The sequence below is a fragment of the Zea mays genome, chromosome 7 (genome assembly GCF_902167145.1).
Source record: "Zea mays cultivar B73 chromosome 7, Zm-B73-REFERENCE-NAM-5.0, whole genome shotgun sequence".
NCBI classification, from domain to species: domain Eukaryota; kingdom Viridiplantae; phylum Streptophyta; class Magnoliopsida; order Poales; family Poaceae; genus Zea; species Zea mays.
In genome coordinates this window covers 169,302,156-169,319,673 of record NC_050102.1, presented here as the reverse complement: position 1 = coordinate 169,319,673, position 17,518 = coordinate 169,302,156, and the positions used below count along the sequence as shown (strand labels likewise).

Genomic DNA, 17,518 nt, shown 5'->3' with positions numbered 1-17,518 from the left:
TTTGTGATCTTCAGCTATTAAAAGTTCCACAGTTTATTGCTATAGGAAGACAGTATAGACCAGAGCGTAAAAAGTTTCTCGCCAGATCTTTCACACCCTGCACCATGCCCAAAATTGTGGTTCTCCCCAACTGCGCGTGCATTATTCAGAGATGTGCAATCTACTAAGAAACTCTGTTGAACACTAGAAATGCAGGTTCTTCTTGGACCCGTGCTTGGCCTTGATCATCTGGTTCAGGGCCTTGACGCACCGGCGTATCATGCCCATGGGCTTCTTCCCTCCCTCGGGTCGCTTTATCACCATCGCCAGTGCCGTGCCCTCTGCGGCTGCTGCACCTGCTCCTGAAACCATATGGTCAGCGAGGACACTCTCCCCACGGCCGCCTACCTTGCTGGTAGCCATCGCCTCGCCGGTTGGAAGCTGCTGCTTCTGCCGTATAAGCTCCTGGAGGGAGAACCGGGGCACGTTCTCCACAGGACGTGGTGGCGCGGCTACCTTCTTCAAGACTTGGAATTGCTTCGGTGCCTTCTGCTCGACGTCATGGCGTTCCTGCTGAGACTTGGGCTCCTCCTCGTCCTCAGACTGTGACGTCTGCTCATCTGCCTCTTGGTGCTGATGAAGTTCCTTCCTCTCCTCGTCTTGGAATCGCTCTGATGCAGTCCCCTCATCTTCCTCAGGTAGCTTCTGTGTCACCAGCTCATGGTCTTGGTATTGTGATGGCAGCTCATCATCTTCATCTTGATACTGCTCTAGCATCTTCCCTTCGTCTAGATACTGGTTCGGTGTCTTCTCATCGTCTTGACATGAATCTGGTATCTCCTGCTCTTGGTCTGGATATTGCTGCGACTCCTTCTCCTGCCCATCTTCATATTGCTCTGGCGTCTCTTGCTTGTCATCTTCATACTGCATTGGTACTTGTGGAATCTTCAGCTCCTCGTCTTCATTCAAACACAGTGTCTTGTGCTCTGCATCCTCGCATCGCTGGAGTGCCTTCAGCTCTTCATCCTGGCATTGCAGAAACGCCTTCAGCTCTTGGTGGCGATGCTGTGCCAGGGATGGTGTATACTGATCTTGAAAGCAGGCTACCAGGCTTGTCGATCGCCGGGTTCGCCTCGACATGGCAATGTCGAAGCGGCGAGACTTGCTCACATCTAGTTCGGTGGCCATTGTCTATGGTCTGAGAAGACCACCAGTGCACCAGAAGTAAGGTGTGGATTTTGCATCTTCTCTGGGTGGAGTTATAAGGTCCCCAGATGTGATCAACTCAGCAGTCCGTACTGGGAATCAGTGAACTAGTGAGCCGTCAACTTCAGAGGTGAAGTCCAGTTTGGTCATTTGTAAGATCAGAGTGCCTGTCGTGGCAGCTCTATCACCCCTACATGAAGTGAGATCCAAGTTAGCAGCAGTAGGCAAGTGACAAATATTCTGCCATAAACATCTGGTATCTTTGTGCTTTGCTGGATGGTAGTATGACATCTATTCTGTCCAAGGAACGCCCAAGAACTAGGGACAAAGTTCTGGAACCAAGGAAATTTACCTGTGTAACTGAAGCCTTGTCCAACAACAACACCCGAATGATAACCCGCAGGATTTGGTTTCAAGCGAAAGATATGAATGTCATGCTTTACATACTTTGACTGTAGAAAACTAATCGAACATTTCTATAGCTGTAACGCTAAAGGTTGTTGGTTTCTAAACATTCCCTGATTTATGTTATTTCCTTTCAGTATATGAAACTGACATCATCAACCAGGACCTGATGCCAGTTTCAATAGAAATCATTTCAAGAAATAAACTCAGATAGCAGGTTCTGAATAGATGCTTGTACAACTTGGCATAAGTACAAAATCTAAAAGATTATTCTTCACCTAAAAGGAGCAGTTAAATAATACTCAAGCATAAAGTACACATTTATGTCACGTCACACCAAACCAAACATGGCTCCGTTGCCAACATTCACCATCTCAGGCCACATTAAGAGTTGTTTTTTTACAATGTCAACCATGCTTAGATACAAATAGATCCCCTATCTTGCAAATCTCATTGTCCACTCAGCTGCTATTTCATCGTGTTTAGCTCTATCAGTCAGATACTGACGTGAAATGCTCATCATAAGCGGGGAGTCTGCACAAACAAAGATCATAACTTTAGCCTGCCAATCTAATAGCAAAACACAAGGCTTTCAATTGCTGAAGTAAAATAGAAAATATGTAGACAGCACGTTTAATCTGCACCGGAATCCATGACTGTTTACAGAAAGTAGTACAGATAATGGTAAGTACATGGATCTGGATTGCTGATGATGTCTTTGATGGCCAATAACACCTTAGAAATAGTGAAAGCTGGACTCCAGCCATCCTTCAGAATGTCCAAATGCACTTTACCAGTGGAATCAATATTGCAGTGGTAAATCCTCGTTTTGAATGTTACCTGGGAGAATACCAGCATAACACACAGTCGGAGTTGTTAAACTAAATTGTCCAATCCAAACTAAAAAGTAATCAATTTGAATAGATTTCACCAGAAGAGAAATAACTTGTGAAACTTTCAATATTAACATGTGAAATGTCAAGTCATGATTGACATCAATTGTAACACTATATGCACATAAGTTTGGATTCGAGAACATCAAAGAGCATTGGAAAGATATTTTGAGAATACACACAAAAGCAAAGCCTTTTAATCCAAAGCAAGTTGGCGTAGGATGTTTCGAGAACAGAAGCATTGAAAAATATTTTAATACTACCATATCTGGAACATCACATTAGTAGTTTTAGTAGTTTAGTATGATAGTTGCAGTAGACAGCATTAGCTACACGAATAGTTCCATTGGCTGGTTATGGTAAAACTATGCCACTGAAGATTTGTATGGTAGGTGAAAGACAAAATGGAGATCCACTGTTTCTGGTCCCCCATATGTCAAGCAACCTGTCAGAAGTCAGAAAGTAAACATGAAATAGATGGTGGCAGCCATGATTTTTAAAGTGGTATGGCGAGACAAGGCGTTGGACCACCGCCTGAACACCTAGGCGACGCCTAGGCGTAGGGCTGCACGAAATGCTTGTGGCTCATCGGCTCGGATCGGATCGGCTCGTTTGAATTTTTTTCACGAACTGAGCTCGGTTTCTTAACAAGCCAGCTCGCGAGCTAAACAAGCTATCACATTTCAGCAAAACTAAACTATATGCATATCATTTACGTAACCATTGATGAACATGTTATTGTTATATGCATCAATGCATGTGTGGTGTTTATAGCCTATAAGTTAAACTAATGATTGATGAATTGTGTCTATGTGTTAAATTGGTCTGCGAATATAAATGTGGGTTAAATTGATTAACATGTGTGTAAATTGTGAATTGATGAGTGATGAGTTGTGTTAATTTGGTGTTACATTAATGTGGTCTGTGAAACTATAAGTATAATTACTATTTTCTACTATTAAATTAGTTTGAAATTAACTAGAAATTGATTATTATATACATATTATTTTTCTGCTCTGACTCGCGAGCTAAACGAGCCGAGCGGAGCTGACTCTATGGCTCATTAGCTTAACGAGTTGAGTCGAGCCAACTCGTTAGCTTAACGAGCCAGCTCGAACTCGGACGAGTCGAGCCGAGCTGGCTCGATATCTAGCCCTACCTAGGCAACGCCTTTAAAACAGTGGTGGCAATGTTGCCGATTGACACCATATCAATAACATGAGCCGGTGGAGTCTGTTTATTTTTGTGACCGTGACGTTGCACGTTTTTCATTAAGAGAAAATGCTAGTTTTACAGGTTTCTTACATAGCCGTAAGCCTAGGATTATGCAAGTAAGCAGTCTCCCCGATTACTCTTATATTACAAAACTATTCTGCGATCAACCAGAGCACCTAACAGGCGAGCAATACTGGATTTATTTACTCTCAACAAGCTAGCTAACAACAGGAAATGTGGATAGCCCACTGAGAGTAGACTATGTATTTAGAATCACTTCCCTCAGTTAGCAGACTCTCTTACATTCTAAGCCAAGATAACAATATGCCATTGTGTGATAAGAGGTGATGTCAAAGGTACATGTTGTAGTGGTAAAGGCTTTGACCGACAAAAAAACAATTGCAGGATATCTTTGCTAAGAAAAATATTAAAGCAAGCTAGGACAAAAAATAATAATATCTTAGCAGCCTACTTTCTTTCTTTTTAAACAATACCAGTAAACTAAAACTTCATATAGTTTTTCTTCATACATCAATATCATACCAAGAACACAACAAACATCACACTTTCAGTACTTCTCGTGAAAACATAACAACACCGCTTCAGAAGAAATAGGGTAACTTTGGTTAGCAGCAAAGAAAACTATATTTTGGCATGTAGTCTTTTCTCATTAGTTCCATTCATTGCCATCAGACACGCTTCCCTGCCAATATCGTCAGATGAGGTGTGGTCATGTGGCACTTCTAGAGTTATCTTCACTGGCAGAGAGCCGAATGCACTATTATTCATCTAGGCCAAAGTAAATCTTCGTAAACTACTTTTTTCAAGTCAACTAGTCAAGTTTCCCCCATAATATGGTATATAACAATTGAAATTTTATGGGTATAAAGCTTCGAGGACAATCGACCTTCTGCACTTTATAAAGCATATTCTGTTAACACTCTTTTTGCATGGTTTTTTATTCAGTTTCCTAGGAAGAATTATAATGAAAATTCAGGATCCCAAGTGCAGAACAATCAGAACTAGAACTAGAAACTATTACCGGCCTAACTGTTCAGTCCTGCCACTTGATTTTTTCTTACTAATACTTTCTAGTACTTTTGGTGGCCACGTTCATCAATCACCACAACTGAGCGTGACATACAAATTAGTTAAAGCTTGTCGATTCAAAAAGAGTACAAGAAGCAGGAATCATGGGATTAGGTAGAAGGTATGCATAACAAGAAGAGTCGAAATGTCAAATCAGAGCTTAGGTTTTCGCTTTTCAGGGCATATCAGTTTTTTTCTGTACTATAAGCAGAGATTCCCCAGCGCAATTCAACAATCAGTGTCCCATAAAAGTACATTAATAGAAAAAAAAAATGTGAATTCTTACCATGGGAGGTTTGAAGGGATAATCAGGAGGAAACACTATGTCAAGGAAAAATATCCCTCCTTCATACGGCGATCCTGCAAGACGTAAATTATGCGTCAACTCAACCCACGCTTGCTTATAAGACATACTTATTTGACAGCTCAAATTACAGCACCAACTCTAAATATTGCAGCAGCATATCGTTAGAGAAAAAGAAAAGAAAAGAAAGGCAGCTAGTTGAGTTGAGCAAGTGAAACTGCCGTCTAGCGCAGTAAAATTTCAACGAGCTTTGGACTGCCTCTAACGAATTGGAGAAGCGGAGAGGAAGGAGCTCTTACCTTGGGGCCCGATGATAGTGGAGAGCCAGTGGTAGAGGTTGTCGCCCTTGGGCCCCGCGGAGCAGTCGGAGGCGTTGAGGTCCAGCAGCTCCTTCTGTATCCGTTTCCCAGATGAAGACACCGATGTCCCGCCGCTCGAACCCCACGGCCGCACGCTGCTCCCGCTTCCGCCGGAGGCCCCGGCGCCGGCTGCGAAGGGGAAGCGGGAGTTGGGGAAGGAGGAGGATGAGGACATAGCCGCCGCGGCCCGCTGGGCTCAGACCTCAGATTCGGTGACCGCTCTGGCAGTGGCAACTGGCAAGTCACTGCGGGACTTTACTGTCCAAATCTAGCGTCGAAAGAAGATGAGGTTGCCAGCGTTCCCTCCCAAAGACAAGCGGGAGAGGCTGCGGCTCTTGTTCGCGCACGCCGCCCAAAGGAGGTGCAGCCCCCCGCGCGCCGCCAAATGGAGGTGGAACCGCCGGTACGCCGTCGAGGGGCGCCGTCAAGGAGGTCCTCGCTGCCTCCCGAGGGAGTTGTCTCACCGCTTGCCATCAGGTTCAGAAATCAGGACCCCTTGCTGTCAGATGCCTACACAAGACACTGTAACGGTTCATTTTCTCCTCCTCATTACCTCCGGCAATGTTCGGTATAGCCTACACGAAATTTTATCGGGGATCCAGATTTTGTGATCTTTGTGATATAGCCATTACAATTGATCTTTGTGATCTAGTCATTGATCTTATAGGTGCCGATCATTCGGACTAGGCTCGCGAACTGTCCGTAAAAAGGCAACGACTATATGATGGTTGAGGGCTATAAATACCATCCCAACCATCCCCTTCAATGGCATCAAAGCTTCCAGCACCAATATTCATTGCAAAGAGCAAGACTTTACTCCATCCACACTCAAAGCATAAAAGTCCTCTCTAAGTGTCATAATTGTGTTTGAAGATCATTAATGATTAATGCTTTGGAGACTTAAGAGAGTGTGACATTGTGATTTTCTTGTTGCTCTTTTGGCTTGGTTTTCTTGATCATGCTTTCCTCATCTTCTATTTCTCATTCACTTGTAAAGATAACAAGAGACGCCTAAGTGCGTGTTGATCCTTGCGGGTCTAAATGACCCTCCAGATTAAGAAGAAGCACTCATCTAGTATAAATGACCGTTTGAAAGATGGAAATGGTTGAAACTGACATGTCCTACGTGGACTCCTCAACGGGGAGTAGGTTCTCGAAAGTCGCCTAGAGGGGGTGAATAGACGAAACCTGAAAATTATAACTCTAAACCCATACTTGATCCCTTGATTAGTGGTTATAACAATATGCGCAATTTATCGGAGTATAAAACTATGTCATTTGCTTGCAAAGAATATTGCTTTAAAGTAATGCAGAATTAACAAAAGCAACACAACTAAAATGTTTATGGAGAATAATGCAATAGGGCTTAAATGAGAAGAGAAATGACACGAGTTCTTTTTCTTGTGAGGCGTTGCTTCTATAAATGAGAATTTAACTTGAGGCAACACAAAGTAATATCAACAAAGAATAGTGCTAGAGAACTTAGAGAGGGAGAAGACAAACAAATCACAAGCAATAAACAAAAGTGATACGGGTGATTTGTTTTACCGAGATTCGGTTCACCAAGAACCTAATCCCCGTTGAGGAGTCCACTAAGGACATGTCTTTTTCAACCCTTTCTCTCTCTCCACCGATCACCAAGACCGGTGAGTGCTTCTTCTTAATCTCAAGGATCACTAAGACCCCGTAAGGACCACCACACACTTAGTTGTCTCTTGCTAGCTTTACAAGTCTCCAAAAAGTTTGGAGGAAGATGAATGGGAGTCAAAACTCCACGCTCAAATGATCACAAGATGTAGCACACACTTTCTCTCAATGATTCTCACAAGGCACTATCGCTAAACTCACACGAGTAACTCTCTTTTGCTTGATCTCTCTTTTGTGGCACTTGTGAGGTTTTGATGTCGCCTAACTCTTGTGTATGAGATAAATCAATGAATGGAAGTGGTTGGGAAGACTTGGATATGTCAACTATATGCCTTGATATGTTGATTGGCTCCCATACATTTGAAATGGTCGGTTGGGGTGGTATTTATATGCTCCAACCCCTCATATGGCTGTTGGACAGAAAGCAACAGCTTTCTGTCGACGGGCACACCGGACAGTCCGGTGCACACCGGACACAACACTGTTCAGTATCCGGTGCCTGCCACGTCAGTCGCCCGTTGGATTTGTCTGCCCTGTGGTGCACTGGATAGTTCGGTGGCACACCGGACAGTCCGGTGCGACTGACTTTCTCTGACCGCTTTTGCCTTTCTATCCTTTCTGACCGCGTAGCAGTCGACCGATGGTGAAGATGACCGTTGGCCCTGGGCTCACCGGACAGTCCAGTGAATTTTAACCATAGAGCTCTTTGTTATCCCGAGAGCGGCTAGTTCATGGGGCACGCCAGCCTTGGCACCGGACAGTCCGGTGCGTCGCAGGCTGGAGCCTGTCTTGCCCAGTTGTTGGATTTCTTTGCTGACTCTTTTGGGATTCTTATGATCTTGAGCTTTGGACCTTTTGCTTCTTTTTATGTCTTCTATCGGGGTGTTGCATCCTCATTTCCTTAGTCCAATTCTCTTTGCATTTTGATTCTTTCACTCATATATCTTATTTTGCCCAGTACTAACTCCACAATAGTGGTATGTTGATTTTGAGCTTTCTAACATTTCTAGACGTGTTGAAAATGTTCCTCGGGGTATTTAGAATTTTTCCAAAGAGTAGAACTATTGGTAGTTCATCTATTCCATGTATTACCCCTATTTGGTTGGAACTGAGCTGATTCTGACTTAGAAACTGAACTATTGATCTTATGAACCTGTGAATCAGAGACTAGGCAAATTGGTCAGTCCGAATGGTTATGATGGTCATCAAGCACCAAAAAATAAGAAATGGTTTTAAGGCCATTTCCCTTTCAGTTCTTCGGAACCAAACCTCGAGAAATAAATCACTTGTATCTTTGTGTTAATCTTGCTTTGCGATTTGATTCTTCCTCTCACATCTCTCTAGTTCTCTTGATTGCGATCGATTTGAGTTAGCTCCCAAAGTTATCCACATTGATTGAGCAACCCTTAGCAAGAAGAACTACTCTTTCGTACTCTGATTTTTTTATACTAGTCTAACGCTAACCTCGGGGTGAATTTTGTGTTCAAAGTTTATAATTTTCAAGTTTAGCCTATTCACCCCCTCAAAATACATTATTGTAGTCATGTCCGTGGCAGAGGTGAGCCAGCACCACTATGTAGGATGTGCAAGTGTAGCTGACACTTTAGCCATGACTATGTGACTGGTGTATCCAAGGGTATTATAAAATACAAGTCACTACACCGTCTACCACCTATGTTGTACTTAACATCGTGGGCACTGTAGTGTGACATGCTCAACACTATAGATGTCCAATAAGCACGAGGCCCGCGAGCCCGGCACGAAGCCCGCTTTTTGGGCCCGGTCCGAGCCCGGCACCGCCCGGTTATATGCGGACCCGGGCCCGGGCCGGCACGAATAAGCGGGCCGGGCTCGGACAGGAAATTAGGCACGGTGGGCTAGCCCGGCACGGCCCGTTTAGCTTTAAGCCCGTTAAGCCCGCTTTTTTTATACTAAAACGTGCTTTTCGGCCCGCATAGCCCGCTTTTCGGCCCACTTTTTTCGTGCTAAACGGACCCGGCCCGTTTAGGCCCGTTGCGGGCCGGGCTCGGACAAGAAATTGAGCCCGCGTGCTTAGTAAGCCCGGCCCGGTTTTTTAATCGTGCCTGGCGGGCCGGGCTCAAAACGGGTCGGGCTTCACCGGGCCCGGGCCGGACCGGGCCGGGCGGCCCGTTTGGACATCTCTACTCAACACTATGACATGACCAAGACGTGATCCACGTATGGCTATCCAACTATGACAATATAGGAGTAGTGAGATCTCTGTTGAGCAAGACCCATTGTCCATGCAGAGATGTATCCCTCTCCTCCCTTATGCTATAAAAGGAAAGAGTTAAGCAATGTAGATGGGGATCAATGGAGGGAATATCTAGGATAGATCAAAGCATCTAGGTTATGCCCTCCGTCTAAGTCAGACTCAGAGGAAAAAAAAGGTCGGTCTAGGTTAATGTTGGTGACCTCTTCTCTCTAGCGGACAAGTGCGCCTGCTACCTAGGCAGGGCTAACAGATGCCATACCACGGTTATTAAGGCATCGTCTAGGCGTCCAATTGCTCGGTCGTGGTCGCCATAGGCCTATGCCTCGCCTAATTCAAGCTAGGGGCCCACCTGCCACGCTAGGCATTTCGACGTGGACGCTTAGGCGTCACCCAGAACCGCCCTAGTGAATTCCTAAGATTATAAGCACTCTGATTTGTCCTCTTCCAAGTTCCAAGCATGCCTGCCACTTCCTCGCTCGCTCTACTCAGACGTCGGATGCCACACTGAAGCGCCGGTAATCCCTCTCCCTCCTCCTAACTATCACCTAGGTGTCTAGGCGCCCTAGAGGCGATTCGCCTCGTGCAAGGATTCGTGTTAACCATGTGACACACCCTCTTGGGATACCACTCATGAGAAGGATCATATGACATAGAGCGAAGCAATGCTGATAACATGTCAAAGTATGAAATGTAAATGGAATAATAGAAATGAAGAGCTTGTGTCTTGCATTAACCTGAGGACCGAATATACCTACAAGACAAAATGATGAAGTAAAAGGTGTCTTGTTATGAAAGGACAAAATAAATATTTTTGTTTTCTATGCCAAAAGACATGCCCGCTCTATGCCAAAGACATGCCCCTTTTTGCCTACGTAACCACCTAAAATAATTACTAATGCCTACTTTAATCTCCACGATAGCACTCGTGAACTCTAATCTTGATGAGAGCACTCATGAAGATATCCATTATGTGCCAAAGAACATGCCTCTTCGGTGCAACGTGGCCATCTAATATAATTACTAACACATGTTTATCTAATGTTCATAAGAACACTCTTAGGGTTAGTTTGAGAACCATATTTTCCCATGGTATTTTCATTTTTTCAAGGAAATTAGTTTATTTTTTCTTGGGAAAATGGAAATCCTTTTAAAAAATGGTGTTCCCAAACTAGCCCTCAAAGATTTATCTTCTTGAAGAGGCAATTGTTTCACAACTTAGTCCCATCTCCCATGGGTTCAATAGGCTAAAGCAGGTTGCTAGTCACCGAACTGAGTCTTTTTTCCGTTGAGTTCAAACAGGGGCTAATCTACAAGAAAAAACCAACCTATACATTTTTGGCCGGACTAGGTACTTAAGATAAACTAAAAAAACAGCAGTGCACTTATAGAGTATTTGGAAAGCAAAGAATTTTGAGTTATATTTTACTAAAAGGTGTTTGGTTAATTTATAAGAAACTCATTTTTATACTATAGTTTTGTAATTACCATGATATTTTCGTAGTAGTTAAAACTCCACTACAACCCAAAAGTTTGTCTATTACTAGCTTCTTGCACGTGTATACCGGACTTTGTTTTCAATCAGTTATCATTTGTAGTGATGTAAAAAATATTATAGTTGTCTCATGACACCTTAGAACCATAGTATTCTAAACCATGGTTCTAAAATAATTTGCTTCCAAACATTCTCTTAAGGCTAGTTTGGAAACTTCATTTTTCCAAGTGATTTCCATAGGAAAATGAACTAATCTACTTTGGGAAAATGAAAATAACACGAAAAAATATAGTTCCCAAACTAGCCCTTAAACTATATGCGTATAGCTGAGAAACTAAATACTATGCAGTACAAATCATTTGGAACTTCCAATATTTCAGAGAGTTCTCGGCTTGTCACAGCTCAATTTTCCAAGTTGGCGTTCAAAATTGATGATTTGACGAAGTACTGATTCCTAGGGCAAGAAATTCTGGGATAAGGTTACATGGCATCTACCTGAATACAGCAGAACAAATGGCTCGCTAGTCACTACTGTATCTAATGACAAGATCCACGATAAATTGCGGGCATCTCATCCAAAATGCGACATGATTACAATGATTTACATCACTACAAATAGAATTGGCAGCAATGTGGCTACTAGGTGAGTCAGCCAGCACGACTGGGATTTTGAAGCAAAACTGTCCGGGCTTACAGGCCCGGATGCTGTTCCACCGTTGCTGCCGTTGGCGCCAGCGCTACAAACAGGAGCAGATTACAAAGTCATTACAATGCACAAAATAAGACTAGAACCTGTATCACGGAATGGTACACTGGAATTACCTTCCACTGAAAATGCATGAACCATGGCCTGCAAGAAATCCACGAAAATTTAGATCAGTCTCACTTTATTAACATGGTAAAAAAAAGATCTTATGTACTGAATACCCTTAATTTTCAGAGATTAATTTAACAACAAAAACTGAGTTTATAACAATAAACTAGAAAAGCACAAGCATAACCACAAGACGCTGATAGCTGTTGTGACCATAGATTGTTTCTCTTGTATTGTGATTTGGACAGTGATTTATGGTTGATGTAACAGCTCGAGCAATGATCCTACTTTGACTAACTCCGGCTTATATAGTGATGGTAATGGATCACGATCAAAATATTTCTTCACGATTCTTCACGATTCGTTTGAGCTCTTAATTAATTTTAGTTCAAAAATAAATTGAAATAGAGCCCGATCTGAATAATGATCCGATCCTTAAATTTTATAGTGTAAAATTTAGAGCCCATTACCACCCCTAGGCTTATAGATTGAGTGCTGCTAGCTAAGGGTGTAGAATTGTCGCCTTAAATAACAATACAGAAGTATAGTCAACGCAAAACACAAATCAAACAGTTACTGCAGCTAATGGTTAGGTTAAATCTTGCGGATAAAAGGTCTTGGGCCCATGAAGCATACCAGGGCTAAATTTTTATCTTTTGAAATGCCACCTAGCGTTGACATTAAGAGCAACTATAAATTATTTGCAAACAAAAGGAATTACTGAAACCATTACAGAGTAATCAAATATTGTGCAAAAAGCTCTACAGTGTCCTAATTGTAGGAGAAAAGAATGTAGCTTACTTGGATCAGTCGATGTTATCATCGCGGTGCCATTGAAGTTGCATGTACCACCACTAGACTGTGTTCTATGGTAATAATCGTTGAAAGCATAAGAAGCAACAGCTACAATATCATCTGATGCATAGCATGGTTGCCCAGGTTGAACTGCACTGCAGTTTGCAGAACCAGGGCCACATGCCCAATCCAAACTATGCTTCAGTGCACTATGGGATGCACTTGAATTTGCCACACAAAACACCCCACGCAAAGCTGGTGATTCAGGAATAGCTGTGGCCACGTCCTCAAATGATAGAGAATATATAGTGGTTGCATTGGGAAACATAATCCCCCAATTTTGCTCTGATACAGGCCCTGACCGATTATCCTCATTGAAAAGTTCAAAGATGTAGGTGCTTGGCTGATTATTCGGTTGGCTGGGAGTACCAGAATTGTTCAGTACATGATGTATGAGGTTTGTATTATAGGCCAAAGCATTATCAACAGTAGCAGCCTTCTCACTTGGCCCACCACGCCATGGCCAACCAGAAGCTGTGACTAAAACAGGAATGCCCGTAAAATTCATTGCTTGAATTGAGTTGTAGGTAGCATCAATTATAGCATCAAACATATTGGTATAAAAGAGATTGGTGTTAGGATCTGAGATTTGACTGTTCGGATTAAGTGAGCGGAATAGTGCATACTCCAAGGGAAATACGCCTTGCCCTCCGACATAGCCATAGTATGGTTGGGCATTCAGCATAAACGAAGATCCCGTATTCTTGAGAAACTGAAGATATTGAGACATTATTGAGCTCCATGTCAAATTGAAAGTCGCAGCAGAGGGTGGAAAGGCCTTTGAGATCACATCCATTGAATGAGGACTTGAAATTTTCACTTGAGTATTGAGGTTCGCAGCCAACAGTGCTGACTGGAGGAATTGCAGTGCAGGTACGAGTACAAGTGCTGCATTGGGAATGGTAGTAAGGACCTCATTACCCACAGCAATATATGTGATGTTAGTCGCCGGAATGTAAGCACCGACATTCTTATTAATCCAATCAGCAGCTGTGGAACGAGATTGGCCCACACGAAGTAGCTGATCATTTGGAACCCCAACCATCACTTCTATTCCAGTATTTGCAAGGGCATTCAACATTTGATGGTCTGAATCAAGCAGGCGAACATGCTGAATCTTTTTTGCTTTGAGGATAGACACTATATCTGTTGCTGGTGGTATGTTTGACATGTCATTGCCAATAGTGATACCAACAAATGCCCCTACAGAGTGAAACAATACTTGTTATGTAAATATAGAGGTTACATGTTGAAGCTTTAAAACCCAGTTCAAAATACCAAATTTTAATGTCCACTTGAAGTGGTTTCCACCAAACTAGAAATCAGAGTGAGGTTCTGAAAATATGGTAAGCACTAAGGTACTCTGAATCATATCCATGCACTACAAAATATATGGACTGGAGTACCTGAAACATTGAAAACCATGAGCATAAGAAGGGTAAACACGCCATGTAGTCTCTTGGACGACATATTCTTGTGCCCAAGGATATGATTAGCTGTGAGCTGGGACACTTCTCAGAAACTCTCAAGAAAAGCTGAAAATATCAAAGTTGGGTTAACTATTTCATTCAATAAACAAAAGCAGAAACCACTATATAGAGCAAAGGAAACTCTTTAACTTATGAGTAAACTGTATCTCTCCAAAACACTTGAGCTAAGAAACATATCGATAGTGTGAATGCAGGCAATACATTCAAACATTTTTGTAGAGCACACTTTAATTATGACACTAGAAAACAAGCTTAGAGATTTCCCCTGATCTTCAGCGTGAAGTAACAAGTATCTGAAAATGTCAGCCAAAATCATCCCTTTGCCGCTAATAAATGAAGAAATTGAATCGATAAGGCACCTCTAAAATTCAGACAATCACAGGCAAAATTTTCCCAAATTCTAGTGCCACATGTTCATGAACAATCCATTGAATTTCAATAAAGCCAAAAAATAAAAATGGCCATGGCCAGAATAACAGAGAACAGTGAAATCCCCTTCAAACTAGAAGCGTCAGGTAAAACAAGGATGAACAGCTAGATATTTCCCCCCTCTACCAAACAGCAAGCAGAATTTCAAGAACACTTCGTATATGTTTGTTAGCTGAAATGCCACCCCTTTCTAAAGAGGAACTCGCTACAGACGGACACGGAGTAGCACTAGAAACTGCCGCAGAGCAACCGAGCAGGAGCGAGGAGGGGCCGCGGGGGAGAAGATGAACCACGGGGCCGCACATGACTTTAGAAGTGAACTGTATGGACGAACTGGAGAATTGGAGAATAGATTTTTTTGTCTGTGGAAGGATAATGGAAAAGGGGAAGCTCTCTCCACTCTTCCACAGCAGCTTGCAGGCATTCCGAGGTGGTTTATCCAATCTTGCAGGCTCATTACAGTAATTGGTAATTCGTCGTGTTAAAATTTCTTGGCAGCTAATAAATGGAGAAAGTGAACCAATGAGCAGGCACTTGGCAGTCTGGCACCTCCAAATTGCACGAATGCCAGGGGATCAAAGATTCCCAATTTCTACTGCCGCTATTTCATGACATCGAAATCCAGTGAATCCTAAATCTCACTAACAAAACCACTACGGACAGAATAACAGAGAATTATGAAGTGCCCTTATAACTAGAAGCATCAGAGAACAAGAGCGAAGACAGAAGAACACCTAGGATTTTTTTACTCTCGAGAGAGCAGCGAGCAAGGCTTTAAGGACACCACATCTATCTATCGTTTTTCGTTTGTCAGCCAAAATGCCAGTTGGTAGAAAGTCACAAGAGGAAAGATCACAAAGCTCCAAAAGGACGCAACAAACAGCGGCGTCGTAATATAAGCAACAGTACAAGAAAAAGGAACAAAATCAACTAGGAAATAAGATCGCCACCTGATTGTTGACCTCAAAGAAGAGTCATTCATTCGTCCTCTCTTACCAAATACGCGCACAGAGGAACTCGCTAGGTGGCTGCGGAGCAGGAGCGAGAGGACGAACCGCGGCGGCGGCCGCCGCCGACAATGGGTAGGAGCACACACTGGGGGACTGAAGACTGGACGGCTGCCGCAACTCCAGTGAGAGGGTGATTGGAAAAGGGAAGCTATCTCCCCTCTCCCATGGCAGCCCGTAGAGAATCCGAGGATCCTTTCGAGGCTCTCTAGCTTCCCTCTGTTTCTTGGAAGCTCAACTCAAAACACTTCATGGTTAAGCGCTTCTAAAGATTAATCTCTTCGAGAAGGGGCGATTAGTAAAGAAATGCGGTGATTGACGAGCTCAGCGAGATCCGATAGTTCCCTGGAGGCCTGGAGGGGACGCGGCGGATATTTTTTAACAGGGAAAAAAGGTGGGAAAGGTGTAGTAAGCAGGAGAGACGGGAGCTTTTGATCGTTGGACTGGACTGGCGGCGTGGTAGCGCCAGCGGTAGGCGGTAGCTAGTGTGAGGTTGGGCGGTGTGCAGTGTGCAGTGTGCAGGTTCCAGTCTTCCAGAGATGCCGCGCAGGCCAGGCTGCGTTTCTGTGGTCTCATCTCCTGTGGGCACCTGGGTTCGTCGGACTTAGAGATGGCAATGGGGACCTGATTCTCGATTTCCCGCGGCGAATTCCTCCATTAGAGGATGAGGATGGGAACGAAACTTCCCTCGTGGGGATATAAACGGGGAAAATTTATTCCCGACGGGTAAACGGGGATGGGGACGGGGAAGCATTTTTCATCCCCGTTCCCCGCGGGGACCCGTTAAAATTGCACGTGACTATGTTTTTTGTACTAGTTAACGACAAAAATAAATAATTACCTTATCAAAAGACCACTAATTGTACAAATGTGTTTATTTTGATGTATGCATAATGATTTCTTATATTTGACAATGTGTATAAGCGACAATATTTAACACTAATAGCAAATTACGTATGTCTTAATTGTAATTTAAACGGGGATGGGGATCCCCGTTGGGGATTTATCCCCGCGGAGAACGGGGATGGGGAAGAAATGCTCCCCGCAAGGGTTCGTGGGGATCCCCGCGGGGAAGTTTTTTCGTCGCGGGGACGAGGATGGGGAGCTATTCCCCGACGGGGAATTTCCCGTTGCCATCCCTAGTCGGACTCTTAAATTAGGTTTTTGAGAAAGTTTATTCTACAAAAAGGTTTTTTTAATCCTGATAAGTTTTGCATACCACCAATCTACAGCCCTGTATAAAGCATCACCATCAATTTCAAATTTGCAAATCTCAGCCAACCAAATCACCCTACATCCATAACCTCTTCTAAATCTACCAAATGAATTACACCAACACATAAATACATAATATACCCTCAAAAACCAATGATCCAGATCACTGGATAACTTCCACATCTCTTACTCACTCAAATCTAATTACCAATATTATTTTAATCATACTTCCTCCATCATCCCTCACACGTATCATTAACCCCACCCCACCCCTACAACCCCGTCGCCCCTCCCCCTCACTCGCGTCATTGTCGGTCCCCCCTCTCCTCCTCACCTTGTCTTCCCTGGATCGTAGTGTTAGCACGTGTATTAAACTAGCCTGATCTGTTTGGGACCATCACAACTTGTAAGAAGTTGGTTTATATCTTTAATCTCGATAAAGTGTTTTATGAAAAAAAATATATAACCTAGTTTCTTGTAAACGAGTTTATACTTTTTTTGATACAAAGACGAGTCCATCCTTACTCTAAAAGTAATTGATTTAGTTATTTCATTCATTTCTTTGTTGCCAATTTTAAATATATCTTAGAATTATATTTTTGAATTCAACATTTTCAATTAATAATTAAACATTCAAATCTGCTAGAGCAAGCATCGAGGTCATCGTGTGTATAGGTCTAGGAACGGTGGCAATAACCGTAATTTCTACTAAACCAACTAAGGGCAGTATGTAATTTGCCAAATAAAAAATAGTTTTATTTAAGGAAGGCCAGCTCTTGAATTCTTAGAAACTGGGAATTCAATTTATAGAAACTAAAGTATAGACCGGCATGTTTGAAGCACCACGATTTCTATAAAACTAGATTCTTCAAATTTCGGTGCT

The 17,518-nt window shown here is 43.0% G+C and overlaps 3 protein-coding genes across 3 annotated transcripts; all 3 read right to left on the bottom strand.

Annotated features, from left to right (window-relative positions):
• Positions 1-1,206, bottom strand: LOC103633337 (retrotransposon-like protein 1). The gene has a single exon (XM_008655055.3). It carries the CDS (start codon positions 1,165-1,167, stop codon positions 184-186), a length of 984 nt encoding a protein of 327 aa, XP_008653277.1. The 5' UTR covers positions 1,168-1,206; the 3' UTR covers positions 1-183.
• A 595-nt stretch (positions 1,207-1,801) lies between these two features.
• Positions 1,802-5,907, bottom strand: LOC100280942 (ubiquitin-conjugating enzyme E2 E3). The gene is made up of 4 exons (NM_001153862.1): positions 5,391-5,907; positions 5,074-5,147; positions 2,283-2,430; positions 1,802-2,124 (listed from the first exon to the last, which is right to left on the bottom strand). Exons 1-4 carry the CDS (start codon positions 5,623-5,625, stop codon positions 2,027-2,029), a joined length of 555 nt encoding a protein of 184 aa, NP_001147334.1. The 5' UTR covers positions 5,626-5,907; the 3' UTR covers positions 1,802-2,026.
• A 5,296-nt stretch (positions 5,908-11,203) lies between these two features.
• On the bottom strand, positions 11,204-15,759 carry LOC100282931 (glucan endo-1,3-beta-glucosidase 4). The gene is given in 5 exon segments (NM_001155836.1): positions 11,204-11,562; positions 11,648-11,675; positions 12,441-13,697; positions 13,901-14,029; positions 15,364-15,759. Coding segments are annotated over 4 exon segments (1,485 nt in total). The 5' UTR covers positions 13,965-14,029; positions 15,364-15,759; the 3' UTR covers positions 11,204-11,426.
• Between the last annotated feature and the right edge of the window lie 1,759 nt (positions 15,760-17,518).

Coding starts and splice junctions, on each gene's coding strand:
- LOC103633337 (XM_008655055.3), bottom strand. CDS start 1,167: ATGGCCACCGAACTAGATGTGAGCAAGTCTCGCCGCTTCGACATTGCC.
- LOC100280942 (NM_001153862.1), bottom strand. CDS start 5,625: ATGTCCTCATCCTCCTCCTTCCCCAACTCCCGCTTCCCCTTCGCAGCC. Junction 5,148..5,390: donor CACTATCATCGGGCCCCAAG/GTAAGAGCTCCT, acceptor TACGTCTTGCAG/GATCGCCGTATGAAGGAGGG. Junction 2,431..5,073: donor ATCCCTTCAAACCTCCCATG/GTAAGAATTCAC, acceptor GTATTCTCCCAG/GTAACATTCAAAACGAGGAT.